At 50.5% G+C, this 15,669-nt stretch overlaps 1 protein-coding gene across 1 annotated transcript; it reads right to left on the reverse strand.

Moving 5' to 3' along the window:
- Positions 1 to 2,231: 2,231 nt before the first annotated feature.
- barx2 (BARX homeobox 2) lies at positions 2,232 to 13,111 on the reverse strand. The gene is made up of 4 exons (XM_076049914.1): positions 12,614 to 13,111; positions 7,925 to 8,267; positions 4,374 to 4,458; positions 2,232 to 3,970 (listed from the first exon to the last, which is right to left on the reverse strand). The coding sequence occupies exons 1-4, from the start codon at positions 12,798 to 12,800 to the stop codon at positions 3,617 to 3,619; spliced, it is 969 nt and encodes a 322-aa protein (XP_075906029.1). The 5' UTR covers positions 12,801 to 13,111; the 3' UTR covers positions 2,232 to 3,616.
- Positions 13,112 to 15,669: the final 2,558 nt, after the last annotated feature.

Genomic DNA, 15,669 nt, shown 5'->3' on the forward strand with positions numbered 1-15,669 from the left:
CACACAGTCCTCCAGATGCCCTCGGAGAAGAGCTTCAGCCTCCCTTCCACTGTTGCCGAGCACAAAGGCCGGCATTGTGCGCCTGGCGCAAAAAATGCATCCGCCTTTATTTGCACAGCTAATCCACCCCCCACCCCGCTGTTAGCTCGCACTCAAACACTTAGAAATAACTTCCTCCGTGGTGACACAGATGAGGCCACAGGCTCCGCCCACTCCCCCGCGTCTCCTGTCAGCGCCGCCCGCTGACGGCCTGATTGCACACGGCTGACAGGTCCGAGGCGTGCGACGGATGTCGGCAGAGTGGTGGGGGGGGCTTTCGGTGGAGGTGGGCGGGGCTTCAACGCCGCTGCCGTGACCCGCACGTGAACCCTGGCCTTTGAGAAAATAGCAGCTCGTCCAATTAGGCTGCCAGCGTTTCACAATTAGCCCCGAGGAGCCTGGCGAGGCCTGTCAGGACTTGTCGTCACGCCAGTTCCTCGCCTGGCCCCGCCCACCTGTCACTCAAAGCCTCTGTTTTCACAGGGATGTTTTTTTTCGGAGGCCAAACGTTTGCGGCAAGGTTGGCTGTGATTTTCAGCCGGGATTCGCCGGAGCTGCTGCGGATACGAGTCCTCGGCGCGGCTGAGTCACGGCTGCAGCGCGGCGCTCTCCTGGGTGACTTTACGGCGGGTGACACGGCGCAGTAATGGGCCACTAAAGTGTTGAGAGGGTGATGCATTGCCCCCTAATATTGTCCTTAATATCCCTGTAAAGGATTAAATGGCTAATAGTTCCCTCTGGGTCTCCATTACAGTGTCGTGTCCTTATAGAATCTGAGTCACATCGTTACGCCTTGTTCGGCTCAGCCGGGGTTGGAAATGACGGCGGGGTGAGGGAGGGGGAGGGGGCGGGGTTGGGTGGGTCGGTGTCTGGTTGGGGTCTCGTCCTGAGCTCTGGTCTGGACATCGACCCAAACCTCTTATTTTGGTAAATCTCTAGTCTGAAGCATCCAGATCCAGAAGACGGAGCAGACGAGGGCCCAGGTGTCGTCAGCGAGAGTTAGTTTTAAAACATAAATACATAAATAAATGGCAACACGATGGCTTTTAACTCTGAGTTAGCATCGTCGTGGTGATGGATGTTGTGAGACGCTGATAGATTTGGTATGGATCCATTACCTGGTAAACACAGGGCCATTACCGGCACCACAGCGATGCTTTTTGATTCAGGTGGCTGCATCATCAAAGTGCAACGTCTGAATGACCTTTAAGTGTTTTTGTGATTTTTTTTTTTTTTTAATTGTTTTATTTTATGTATGGTTAACATGGATGCATGGAGAGATGGATGGAGAGATTTGTGGCTTTGGCACATTTGCGTTGTGACTTTGTGTAAACTGCGACTGCAGTGCACGCGGAGTGATTGACTGCTTTCTGTTCCCGGTCCCCACTTTTCACTGCGTTTTCCAACGAAAATACCGACAGTTTGTGCCGAAGGACGTCTGTGTTTTCCCCCGAACCATCCCGAGGGGAGGGGAAGCGTTTTCTTTTAGTTTGTTTATGCAGGCGGGCAGTCGGAAAACACTTTCTCCATTCAAGTTAAACAGAAAATAAGTCAGAACTTACTTCAGCCTTGGAAACCTCTTACAGAAAGTAACTTTTGGATTTTTAACATTTGGAAAATGTTCTTTTTGCAGAATTTAGGAGGCGGATGAATTTGAATTTTGACAAAGAGGCAGCGTTTGATTTTCCCCGTGGTTGACCCGAGGTGTTGACACAGGGCGTCCGAGTGCAGTTCACATTACTGCTGCTGTTTGCTTTAGAAACCATCCATGTCGGCGATCAGCCACTCGAAAGGCTTCAGGTCGGAGTGGAGCCCCGAGGTTTCGCCGCCGCAGGGCCGCTTGTTTGCCGAGCAGATAAAGATGATAAATGTCACAACACAGCGAGTCGCAGCACTTTGTTCTTTTTTAAAGCCTGAATTATTGCCAACTTTGACTACGACTAATAGATTTCTTTCTTCCTCTGGAATGGATCGGCCTGCTTGAGCCGCCACTGTTGACGTGATTTCGGCCAATGGGAAAAGATTATGTCAGCAGCTTTGATTGGCCGCTGACGCGGTCGTACCACGCCAGAACAAACGGGCCGGAAATATTTTTGTGTTGAATTTCTTGTTTGAGCGTGGCGTGTGCTTTCTGTATTTGGGAGCCATGAAGGTTCCAGGACGATGAGACAATAAAACAAAAAATCAGCTGAGAACTTTAAAATCTTATTTTATTGAGTGAATTTAAATATACATAAACACAAATGTGTATATAGTAAAAATGATGTTGTACACAAACATAAAAAACAAAAAACAAACTGAGAACAAGCTTACCAAACAGGCATTTTTTTTTTTTTATTTACACCAAAAAAATACTGCACTCTCCATATGAAACAATTACAAAAAATAATAAAAAATAAATCTGTAAAATTGAATAACTTGGGTTCATATTTTTTTTCTTCACTCCAGGAAGGCCAGTGTTGCGGGAAGATTGTGACCTGATAACAATTTCTGATGTCTTTGGGGCACCAAAAAAAAAAACCTCAAACCATTAAGGAAAGGCAGCAACGTGATGCGCAGAAAAAAAAAAAATTCATCCGCCTGGAAACAGCAGTCAAAAATACTGTTTTACATAGATTTCTAAAAGACCATATATTTTATATAATTTATACACAATTTCTACAGTATGATACAGTAAAGTAACCAAGTCAAAACTGAAATAAAGCTTTGGTTTTGTCTGTTTTTCAAGCTCTACGTAGCAAACGACGAGCACTTGTTGAGGCCGACGGCTGTAAAACTGCAGGCAAAGATAAACCCTGAAAAATATACAGGAAACTTTACAGTCGCCCTGTCGACGCTCGTAAAACACTTCCCTCTGAGACCGACAACGAGGCACCGTCGGCGCTTCTAACGTCGGGAGGTTTTTGCATTTTTAAATTTAAATTTTTTTTTTTTTTTTTTTTTGGCAGTGACGTGATTTATAGCACATAGAGGCAGAGAGACGCACGACCACGGCGAGGCACGACGCTGAAGTCTGGCACATTGCATTACATGAGGCACCATTTGTGTGTGTGTGTGTGTGTGTGTGTGTGTGTGTGTGTGTGTGTGTGTGTGTGTGTGTGTGTGTGTGTGTGTGTGTGTGTGTGTGTGTGTGTGTGTGTGTGTGTTTGTCGCTTTGAAGCGTCCAGCTTGGATTAATCAGTTTTTTTTATACACTTCTTTTCCCCGACTACACAGTGTGCGGTTTTGAAGGCCACGGTTAAACTGGGAACGCAGTCGGCAGAGCAGTTTTGTTGCTCTTTGCGCTGTGACTTTCCCTCAATATACAAAGAATACACCAGGCGGCTACATCAGGCAGCGATTGGTTGGGGGGGTGGGGAGGTGAGGGTTCGGGGGGGGGGGGCGTTGGCGCCACCAGGAACAGGTTTCCAGTCAGATTCATAAAACACATGGCTTTGGACAGCACACGGGCTTCCTCTTAATATTATTATTAGTAGTATTTTACAGCGATCCTGAGGCACTATTCTGTTTCAGGTTGGCCTCAGTCTTTGGCTGCTGCGTCCGGTAGCGCGGCTAGCTTCGCTTAGCTTAGCTCCGCTTAGCTGGCAGCCGCTTCGCCCTCCTGCTGCCTCGGCAGCGCTGGCTCGCCGTCCGACGCCTCCATGGCCGCCGCCGCCCTCTGTGTCAGCGAGCTGAGGTCTTGAGGTTGCCGCTGCGGCGCCTCCGCAGCGCCGCGGGCGAGGGCCGCCGCCGCCGCAGCTGCTGCTGCTGCTGCTGCTGCTGCAGCCGATGCCGAAGCTGCTCCTGCGCGCTCCGCCTCCCGCCTCATCCTCTCCTCCGCCTCAGTCTGCATGCGCCGCTCCTCGGCCTCGATCTCCTCCGTGGTGGGGATGGAGTTCTTCTTGGGCCGGCCCTTGGGCTTCGTCGGGGCCTCGTGACCTCCTTTCAGCACCTGGGAGGACACGGCCGTGTTAATCACCTCTGGCGGCTCGCTATTATAGTCATTAAAGTAAGACGTATTGCTGTTCGGGGGGCCAGGCAGCGCTCGTTCATCTTTAGCGATTTCAGCCCCTTTCAAACCCCGCAGTTGTTGACCTTCCGACAAAAAGTGTTTGCTCCGGCTGCTGTTAGCAGCGGAGTCGGAGGTCACACGCCACACCCACTCATGTAGCAAATCGGCATTACAGGGAGTAGTAGCAGAAAATAATAAAAACCCCTCAAAGCCACTAATTCCATTCGTGATGGACAACAAAGAGAGAATGAGCCACTCGGGTTTCCCAGTCCCCCTTTTCCTAAAAAAAAAAAAAAAAAAAATGTTTCCCAGACGTCAGGCTTCACCGCAGCGGCTCTCTTACCATCTTCTTCCACTTCATGCGCCTGTTTTGGTACCACGTCTTCACCTGGAGCTGCGTGAGTCCGAGAGACTGGGCCAGGTCCAGCCTGAAGCAAAAGCAAAGGAAAAACGACGTCAGACATCAGAGTTTCACCTGATTAGAGGCACTTTTTTCAAACTCAATACTCGCTGCACTTGGAAGACTGAGTTTTGCATTTGTGTGTGTGTGTGTGTGTGTGTGTGTGTGTGTGTGTGTGTGTGTGTGTGTGTGTGTGTGTGTGTGTGTGTGTGTGTGCGTTCTTGTGCGTTTGTGCTCTGGATGTGTTGCGGAGGGACAAAGTCATCTTGCTGAAGCACCAACGGTTGGAACAGTGCAGCACATGGCTGAATGTTGGTGACTGCACCAAAATAAACTGCACTTGGAGACTTGAGACTGATTCTTAGCGTGATGCAGTACATCACAAACACATGAGGTGTCCACCAGCTGCAGGGTGTCTGGGCCAGACAGGAAGTCCAGTCAGACATGGCAATGCCCTCACACATTGTCTGTCTGTCTGTCTGTCTGTCTGTCTGCGCTGCCTCTTGATCTGAGCACCATTGAAGGCTGGAGTTTGATATCGCACACCTGCAGCTCTGGGGGGGCGGGGGGGATGCTGCTGGAAAGCCTCTGCAGGAAGGTCGCTAATCCAATTAACGGCTCTTGTAGGCTGACAATTGGGGAGCGGGGGGGGGGAAGGGAGGGGTGGTGGGGGAAGTCCGCCCACCCGGGAGAGAAAAAAAAAAAAACTCCTCAATGTGTCGCCCACATGTGTCGGGCCGTGACTAAGCGGGCGATGGCTGGGTGGGGGAGTAAGGCGACACCCCAGGAAGGAGACGATAAAGTGAACAAGGCTGCTTATCTGTAGGGGGCGGGGGGGGTTTCACGTCTTAATGAGTTTTCCTCATCTATTTCCTTCTCAAACGTTCCGACAGTCGGACGAAGGGACCGGCGGACTCGTTTGATGCCGAGACCGGAGGCCGAGGAAAAGACGCTGGGCTGCAAACCAAACTCGGAGATTCGAGGGATCGTCTGCACAAGTGTGTGTGTGTGTGTGTGTGTGTGTGTGTGTGTGTGTGTGTGTGTGTGTGTGTTCGGGGGGATTCGTCTGTGTGTGTGTGCGTCTTTGAGGCCTTCAAAAGGACACCAGACGTGCAGGCAATCAAGCTGTCAGTCAAAGCTCACGTCTCGCTGGTGCAACCACTGGAGGCAAGGAAAAGTAATTGCGGAACGAGGGGGAAACACCCGACGTATTTATGGTCATTAGCTCTGTTTTTTTTTTTGTTACGCCGGGAGCGAGAAAAAAAAAAAACCCAAAAAAACATTCAGACACATCGAGAGACACAGAGACACTTTTCAAGTTTGTCCCCCCGGGGTGGTTTCTTCCTCACTGTCTTTGCCCCAAAAGCCTCGCTAGTCAGACGAGGACGCTGACTGGAGGCCCTCAGTTCTGAGAGATGGAAGCACCATAAATTATTGCTGTGTAAACAATCAGATACATCAGCTTTGCTAGTTTGATGAGTCCTGTTTGCATTTTCTCCACTCAAGTCTGTGGCACGCTCGGTATTAGCTAAAAAAAAAAAAAAAAGTCTCTTATTTTTTTTCTATCGATTATTTTTTTCCCATTAGATTACAATTATTTAAGTGGGAAAATACAGAGAATGACTGTCCTCTTATGGAATTAGCTGAAAAAATACAAAAATATCAATATTCTAAAAGTGTATTAATAAAGTACATCCTGGAATCCTGTTTGCGTCACAATATGTGTCTGAGCAGTGGAACCAGTGTGGCAAAATTCGGAACACGAAGCTTCAGTGCAGGAAAACTGTCATCAAATATACATGTTTTTAATTCATCCTTTCAGTTTGACTTTGGTCTCAGTGTCCACACTGAGTTCCACCTGCTCAGGTCTGCTGGACTTGAACCCTTTTGCGAGAGGCGAGGGCGCAGAGCCGGTTCTTCATTTCAAGGCTCGACGTTTCTGCTTCAAGATGAGCCACATGGCACCGCTCCAGCCGCTCCAGGCGCTCCAGGCCAGCTGAGGTGCATCGCACTTAATAATATTGCAGGCTGGGAGTTTTTCTCCCCGCAACTAGAATAACAAATGTTAAACCAAATATGATCGATAATCCTTGCTCCGTTTCGATAGGATTAAGCAGATACTCGCTCACAAAGCATGAATGGAGATTTTTGTGTTGAGCAACTTAAAGGCCGCAAGTTTTTTTTGTCAACTGTAATTTTTTCAAATGTGATTTATAATTGCACTTGACACATTATGTTTTTAAAAAGCTTAGTGCAGGAAATCTCAGCCATTGTCACGGGTGCTAAGTGGAAACACTCGTCTTCAGGCCAAATATAAACCTGAGAAACACGGTTCGACCTCGTACCAGGTCACGCAGAACAAGGCGCTTTGATTGGAACCTGCGCCCCCGCCCTTCTTTATATGCACCTGCGAGCGTGTGAAATGATTGCCAGCGAAGCGCTGTCGTACACTGGCGCACTGCTTTTCTTGGCTGCCGTCCCCGTTTCCCTGGAAGAGCCACAGTGTGTCTTTGTTTTCGGGCCGTCGGGGGTTAAAACTGCGACTCTGCGACGGCAGTTGCGTCCCGGAGTGCATGTGCATGTGCACTTTTGACACTGGGCGTCAGGCACGCAGCTTATCGTGACTCAGTCGCAGCTATACTTTGATTTGCGACGCTAATTCAAGACAATTATCATACCTGCGGTTGAGAACGCTCGGTGCAGCTTGAACTCTTCTGACGGTTCATGCATGCAGGATTTAATGGCAAACGGTGGTTGGCATTGTCACCTGGCACCGAGAAGGTTGCGGGTTCGATTCCCCGGGGCCTGGAGGCATTTCTGTGTGGAGTTCTACGTTTCCTGCCTGTGTCTTGTGAAGAGCTGAATAGCAAAAATGCATTGCAATCACAGCATAAGACCACTACTGATTCAAATCAGGTTTTTTTTTCTACACATTTGTCGTGTGTCCGTCCTGTGTCCTGCTTTAACGTAAAACCGTTAAATGAAAGCTTTGCAGGTGTCTTTGCTTCACATGCGAGCCTGTTGACAGCCACTTTAGATCTTGATGTCAAGTTATTATTGACTCGCAGACGCTGAGATTTACCTTCTTGGAGATGTCGAGATTTGGCACCCAAGATGATTCATGTCATGATATCCGATAGGATGGAAGCCTTTCGGTCGGTGCTACAAATGTATCACAGTTTTTTTTTACCCAGCCCTGTGTGGGCGTGAGTTCTCTCCAGGTGGTCTCATAGGGCTGTGCATGCATGTGTTAGTGTTAGTGTTGCAGTACCAGAGATTGGGCTTGGTCTCGGACTCGGAGGCATTTTTACTGGGTCTTGTCTCAGTCTCGGTCGGTGCCGTCTTCACGACAACATTAGTGTGTGTGTGTGTGTGTGTGTGTGTGTGTGTGTGTGTGTGTGTGTGTGTGTGTGTGTGTGTGTGTGTGTGTGTGTGTGTGTGTGTGTGTGTGTGTGTACGGTGAACTTCCCCTCAGTTGAACCCGCTGCACTGACCTGTCAGGCGTGGACAGGTACTTCTGCTTCTGGAACTTCTTCTCCAGGCCCATCAGCTGCACCTCGGTGAAGATGGTGCGGCTGCGTCGCGGCTTCTTGAGGCGCGGCGTGCTGCGCTCCGTCTCCGACTCGCTGCTGATGCTGAGCGGCGTCTGGCTGGGCGACGGCTCGGAGCAGCGCGGCCGCTGCGGCGACAGCAGGGGCAGGTGCGAGCCGGCGGCGCTGGCGCTGGCTGGGGACGCCACCTGCGGGGGGAGGTGGTGGTGGTGGTGGTGGTGGTGGTGCTGGGGCGGCTGGCGGGTGATGACGGAGAGGAGGGGGTAGGCCCGTAGCGAGGCCGAGCCTGCAGGGGGAGCAGACGGGAGCAGAGCGGCCGTAAGGTGAGACTCTCAGTCACGTCACGCCGCGCCACCATCGACCGGCGGTAATGACTCGGACAGTGCCGGACGGTGCTTTTCTTTTTTTTTTTTTTTTTTTTTTTTTTAATGACCCGCTGCGCCGGCGTGAAAAGTGTTTTGCTTTTGACCCCGTCCATGTAGGAGGCTGCGATCCCGATGACGCAGGCTGTGTTTTACACCGCTGCCCCTGAACTCACCAGAAGACTGATTGTTTTTCAGAGGTTGTTAAATACTTAACCGGCCGAGGGAAAAACTGTACACGGCGCACACACACAGACACACACTCACACACACACCGGGGCCGACAGCTTCATGTGCACGCAGACACAGATGAGCCAGCAATAAACCTGGAAAACACTCAATCACCGCTAGTTCAGCTAATAAACTTTTTTCCTTTTTTCCTCCCTTTACCTTCTTTCTTTTTTTTTTTTTTTGCAGCCGCTCGTGTGAGCACAGTGCACAGTCATTGCCGCGCCACGTTTTCATTCGGGCTCTTTATCAGCGCAGACGAGAAGCAGCGAGACAGACGCCACAATCGATATTTAAGGAGGGGGGGGGTGTAGTTGTAACACTTGTCTGGAGCCGAGAAGCCGTGGAGCTGAAAGGACAGGAGAGACGGCAGGCCGAGAGGACGTGACGGGTGCGGAGGTGTCGGAGGGCCGGGTGGGCGCACAAATACTAAACCTAAGGCAAAATGAAAGGCAAACAGACACTGAGGGATGTTCAAGGCTGAGGCGGTGTTGAGCTGTTCCATTTGAAAGCTTATGCACTTTTAATAAACGTGACTTTTTCTTTTCTTTTCGCTTCAGCAGATTCTAATGCCGTCCCGCAGTGTTTATCAAAGACACAATGTGTGCATATTGCTGCTCTTCTGTAACTAAATATGATGAAGTTCTGGCTGCAAACAACAAAGACAATCTGGTGGTGGATCGTGAAACCTGCAATAAACACTCTGACTGGATGCGAAGAAGAGCGTGGAGCGCAGTAGCCGCAGCTCCTTTAAGCGAGCACACACGCACACACACACACACACACACAGAGAGCAGACGCTGCCTTGGGGCTCATCATGACATCATGCTGGGGGTCTGAGGTCATGGCTAATCCTCCGACGTGAGATTGCAACAGGTCTGGACAAGAAAAGCTCTTTGCTGCAGCGCTTCACTCAACGCCACCCCCCCACCTCTCTCTCTCTCTCTCTCTCTCTCTCTCTCTCTCTCTCTCTCTCTCTCTCTCTCTCTCTCTCTCTCTCTCTCACTCTTTTTTTTTTCTTTTTCTTTCTCTTGTCTTTTCTCCGCGGATCAGATCCGCGTTGCACTGAAAATCATTTTGGTTAACATGATCCTCGCGGGGCCGTCGAGCCGAGATGTAATTCACGTAGATCAGACGTGTCGGGTGAAAGGGGGGGGGGGGGGGGGGGTTCTTTTTTTTTTCGACTTTCTTTTTCCGACTGTTAGGAAACCTCTTGTCAGCAGCAGAGAGCTGGGGGGGGAGGAGGAGAGAGAGGAAGAGAGTGAAGGAGCAGGAGGCTGCGTGACTTTCTGGGCGACACGCCGCTGACCAGCGCCAGCGCGCCGTCAAAGGTCTGCAAATAAACCGTTTGAGAAGCTGCGGCGAAGGAGGAGAAGAAGAAGAAGAAGAGGAAGAGGAAGAAGAAGGGGGAAAGAAAAGGCCTCACTGATACTCTTGATAATGGCGGTGGCGGAATACCAGAGGCACAAGTGCTCACTGGTAACCATTACGGAAGACATGCCTGCTGAGAATAGATCAGGAGGAGCCGTCGGTTCGGCTGCAGCGGCTTCAGCCACATCTCCGTCTTCTTCATCTTCTTCATCTTCATCATCTTCACCCTACGTGCATATGCTTGTGTCGGGTTCTTGGGGCTTTCCAGAGGCCCGGCCCGCCACTGGCCCCGCCCCTTCTGATAGAACCAGGGTGTGTCAGGGGTCACCGATCTCCCCGCTGCAGTGCAGCCGCTCACCCCTGGGGGGGGTGGAGATGGGGGTGGGGGGGCGCGGCTCGGTTGCCGGTGCCGTCACCGCTGTAGTTCTTTTCTTTTTTTTTTCTTTTTTTTCCCAGGGAACGCAGGCAGAAGCGATTAATCACCAGCAATTACTCGCGGCGGTGCGAGCCGATCCTGTTGCACAAACTGTTTTCAGCTCTGATTTATCGCCTCACGTCGGCGCTGACAAATCTGATGACAGCCTGTCAAAGTATTATCTTTGACTCACAGCGTGCACAGCTCCTGCTCTGTGTGTGTGTGTGTGCGTGCGCGCGTGCGTGTGTGTATAAATGCCTCTTTGTGTTGACATGGGTGTAATCGGGCTTCTCAGCCACGGATTTATGCCTAATGGTCCGACTTTATTGTCTGTAGCTGATTTGGGTTTAACAGCGGATCAAAAAAAAGACTTTTTTTCTCTCGCTCGGATTTCATTCTTTTTTTCCGCCCCGGCCAGTATTAAACTGGTACACAGTAACCCCTGGGCTACACACACACACACACACACACCTGCCTCTCTCGCTCTCTCTCCCTCCCTCTCTTTTTTTTCCCTGCCTTTTTAATTTTTCATCGAGCTGTCAAGTGAGATTACACAACAGTTGATCCTAATCTCTCTCACCTCTTGCGGAAAACCTCGCTAAAAGCCTCGCTGCCTCGGCTCCCGCTGAGAGACGGCGCTCCAAATGAAACATCCAAACCTGCCATTAGGCCCTGAGCACCGGGTCAGCGCTCGGCTCCGTCTGCTGACGGGGGAATTAACTCGGCCCACGCAGTTTCGCTTTTGCTTTTTGCCCGCCGCGGCGAACGTTGCAGGCTTTGCAGTCGACCGACTCTCTGATCCGACAACATTCGGAGGGTTTCGGCTCGGAGGTCAAGGGTCACTGCCGTGTCCTGGCGGCCTCCGCTGGCGGCGAGAGGTTACAGCGCCTCCAGTCGGGGCGTCCGGGAGGGCCGGGAGGTCCTGCGGGCTGCCAGCTTCTATATCAAGCCCTGAAAAGGCTGGCGAGGTGGGTGGGTGATATAGTGTGTCTCACACCCTCCTCACCCCCCACCCTCACCCTCACCCCCTGCGACGTTGGGCACGCTGTTCTGATCTGGTATGGCTGTGCCAGTCCGTAAGGGATGAGGGAGTGTAGCTGCTGCTGCTGCTGCTGCTGCTGCTGCTGCCGCCTATTTTTATCCCAGCTGTCATCGTCGCATTGCGCCAATCATTATTTCAGACTTTGGAGCAGTTATCCTAATGGTTACCGCGGCGCTCCGTGCAGCCCCGAGCTGTTTGGATTCGTGTGGATTTGCAGTCGCGGCTAATCAGTTTTGTGCCATTACTTTTTCTTTTCTTTTTTTTTTTTCTGGAGCTGGAGCTCTGCGACCTGCTGGCATCGGCAACCAGGACGCCCAGACCCCCGTCAAACCCCCCCCTCCCCGTCGCTGACTGACGGCAGCTATCACATATCTGAGCCGCATCGTTCAGAGGAATCACTTTTAATTAAGTCTATAATTAGTCCTTTATGGGATGATGTGACCGGGCCGGGCCGTGTCCGAGAACGTCGGCGACGTGTTTCTGCACCTTTAACATGTTGTTTGCGCGTCCACCCACTGTCCATGCACCACAGCTCCAGACGAGGCCTGCGGGGACACACGCGCTCAAAGATCCGAGCTCGGCTGGCTGACTCGTTGGTGCAGCGCTGCAGCAGCCTCACCTTCGCCCTGCACGGCTCTCTGCCTCGCACTGGTGCTGATTTCAGACAAAGTCGCAGCGAGCTGCACAAACGAGCACCTACACAAACTTTACAAACGAGTTCTGCACTTCTCTTTTTTTTCCCCCATTGAACCGGGATTCACTTGTCGAGATTGAGGACGTGAACCGTTTTCACATGTTGTTGTTATTTTGTTCTATGGCACAGATATATCAGGACTTGTAATAGTGTTAATGGAACAGCACCGACATTAAACACTTCAGAGTTGATCTAAATTGATTTAAAAAAAAAATAAATAAAAAAAAAAAAATCTCAGTCAGCAGCTGCAAGTGTTTCCCGCGTCACTTTTCCATCCACTATAAAAACCTTCCAAATTCCATTACGCCGCTGCCGAGAACTGACGACAGTTTGCATTCCCGCATAAATTTCACATCAGCATAAAAACGCTCAGGTTAATATTTAGCAAACTGATCGTTTTTATTGCTTATTCGCTGTGTGCGTGTGCACCTGTGTGTGTGTGTGTGTGTGTGTGTGTGTGTGTGTGTGTGTGTGTGTGTGTGTGTGTGTGTGTGTGTGCTGGGAAGCAAACCAGTCCTACCGGAACATGAGTGCAGCGGCTTCGGTCGCACCACGAGCGACGGACACACGGAGTAGAGGGAGAGTTTCTCAAAGTAATCACACGTCTCCTTGGACAGGATCTCGTCGATCATGAACGTCTTGTAGCGCCGCCTGGCAGCCTTGAGCTGCCCGGGGGAGGAGAGCCTCAGCTCGGCCTGGCAGTGCATGGTGTCCCGCCGCCGTCCTTCTCTCAGCGCAGCCGCTGCAGCGTCTCGTGCTCGGCGGCGATGATGCGTCAGGTGTAGGAGAAGCCGCGCGGGGGAGGGAGTGCGCTTGCGGGAGTCGAGTTCACGCGTTCGAACAGGTCATAGTCACGCACGCGGACGGGGGAAAAAAATATTGAGGGGAGAAAAAAAAAACGAGGAGAGTGAGATTGTGGATGCGGGGAGGTGAGCGGTCTCTGAGGTGGCGGGTGCGCTGGTGAGGCGGTGCTGCCTTGAACTGGAGCTGCGCTCTGCGCCGCTGCGCTGATGAGCCCATGTGCGCGCACACCCACTGCTATATAAACCATCTCTCTCTCTCTCTCTCTCTCTCTCTCTCTCTCTCTCTCTCCTCCCAAACGGACCGTCATCTCTGGGATTTGCGACACATGACTTGTGTCATATTAATTAGGCGCTGGGAAGTTAAAGTCGTCCTCGGAAATGAATGCGCAGTGGAAACAAGATGACACGCGGCAGCTTTAGTGGGATTATGTGATTAAAGGTTTGTCTGGAATTGAAGACATTCGTTCAACCAAAAAAAATATTACGAATATGTACATTTGCTTTTAAACATTAATTTCTTATTTCCACACCGCCGTTCGTGTTTCTAAACCGATTTTTTTTAAAGTTTTATTTGTGACTTAGAGTTGCATTAAGTATTGTTTTTGTTTGTTTTTTTCACTTGCTTGTCCAGTAACCGGAACTAAAGGAGCGAGATTTTTTTTTTTTAATTCTTTACTTTCTTGTTCGTTCCTTCCATCCTCTTCCTCAAACTCGTTCTATATTTATTTATTTCTTTAACTCCAAAATCAGTAGAACTCACATATTTAAAAAAAAAAAAATTAAAATACGACACAGTATTTGTTTTGGTTAGTTTTGTTTTTGGTTTTATTTTTTCGTTTGCTCTTTTAACGAAAAAACATCTGGAATATCGTTGAATTTGCGAAAACTGTTGTGCAGAACTTCTTTAGTGATAAACGTGTTCGTTTCTATTTTATTTCATTTTTATGTAACCAGCCTTATAACTAACATCGACCCAGCTATTGTGCTATAATCAGAGCGCGCACACAACAACACGCATGCAAGCTTTAGGCGGATTGAGTGTTTTCCAGGCTTTGTTAGAAATTAACAAACTGAATGGTTAAACCTAACGCATCTTTTTTTTTTTTTTTTTTTTACCAAGTCGAGATACAAAAACAAATTATTGATCTTTAAAATTGCAGGGATATCCACATTCCGTCACGTTTGACATACTCTCTTGTAATTGTTTTTAATCGAATTAGAATTTTGCCATTAATCTTCACTGAACAACCGGGATCGAAAAACTTAGGAGAGGAACACTACTGGTAAAAAAAAAAAAGAAAAAAAGAAAGAAATCCCCAACATTTGCATTCACATTTCCCTCAACATTGCCACTCGGGGCCGTGTGGCGGATCATCCCCGGGAGGAGACGGGCCTGAGGCAGGACTTCTCCCCGTGGGTGAACCAGGGTCTGCCAGTGACAGGCCGCTCTTCGGCCCCTGTGTGTTCGATGAAGGGTGGGTTCAGGGGGGAAGGAACAGTGGTCACTTCACGGTGCAGCTTGGTCTGACGAGACGGGGAGGGGGGGGGGGGGGGGGGTTAACACCAGAAATCCCAAAAGTGTTGTTTAGCTCAAAACTTCTTGCTCGACTGTTAATCCACCACCTGTGTGCGTCCCTGTGTGTGTACCCGTATTTCTCACTACTGGTAATTGATCACAGGCTGTAAATAGATCCAACCGGCCCCCCCCCAAACACCGGAAAGCTACACGCTATTGTTGTGCCAATGAACTCAACAACCTGCAGCATCAACACACACTTGTGTCTTTGTGTCGGGGAGGAGGAGAACTTCTGGAAACACGCTTCTATAAAAGTCCCTCTGCTGCTGCAGCAGCAGCAGGAGCGGCAGCGGCTACCGAGCGGCCTCCGTCTAATCCGCCCGCGGCAGGGCTGGAGACGCCGAACAGATCAAGCAATTAACCGAGCTATGCCGCAGCCGGTGGGTGCTGGTGCGGGGGCGTAATCAGGGCCTTCCGCGGTAGCGCAGACACCGGAGCCCCTTTTGTCACACACGATTCCTCTAAATCAAGTGTGCAACGCGAGACGAGGCGGATTGCATTACGGGCAAAGACACGGAGCTTAGCGGGCCGACAGCGCACCTCGAGCCCGGGGCTGCCTGCAGGAGATTTGCCGGGACTTGTCGACGGGCGTCGTAAGCGCTTCCGGAAGGGTAGATCGCGACCTGCGAGGCGGACATTAAGGGATTTGATCGCCTGATCGCTTTGTTCAAGTGGGAGGGCAGCGACGCTGAAGGCAACGCGAGACGTTCACGGATCAAAGCGCGGCTAATTCCGGCCCCGGGACAATGGGCTGCTCCGTTTACACCGCACACGCGTGGCGCGCACTAATTGGTGTTAAGACTCTTCCGAATAAGGAGGGTGGGGGGGGGGACGTGTCAGCGAACAGGGGGCGTAATTGCGCGCCGTAAAGCGACACTTGGACGCATCCTAAATAAAGACACACACACACACACACACACGGAAGAGAACGCGAGGGGAGTTGGTCTTGCGGCCTCGTTTATATTTAACAACTTAATTGATTCGGTGAAAGGATGCCAGTGGCGCCACCTGTAGATTAGTCCGTAAACCGCCGCACAAGCCTATTAGTTACACACAGGACATTTATAGGTGCCGGTAAGGCCTCGGTGTGCGTGCCCTAATGCCACGCAGCATCAACATACAAAGGTCCACTTAGCCGTAAACACACAGAGCTGTAAATAGCATGTATGCTTGATGATGAAGAGGCCAGCAGACACA

This window comes from Nelusetta ayraudi, unplaced genomic scaffold (assembly GCF_046127955.1).
Source record: "Nelusetta ayraudi isolate G7.1 ecotype Tasmania unplaced genomic scaffold, CSIRO-AGI_Nayr_v1 ptg000120l, whole genome shotgun sequence".
NCBI lineage: Eukaryota > Metazoa > Chordata > Actinopteri > Tetraodontiformes > Monacanthidae > Nelusetta > Nelusetta ayraudi.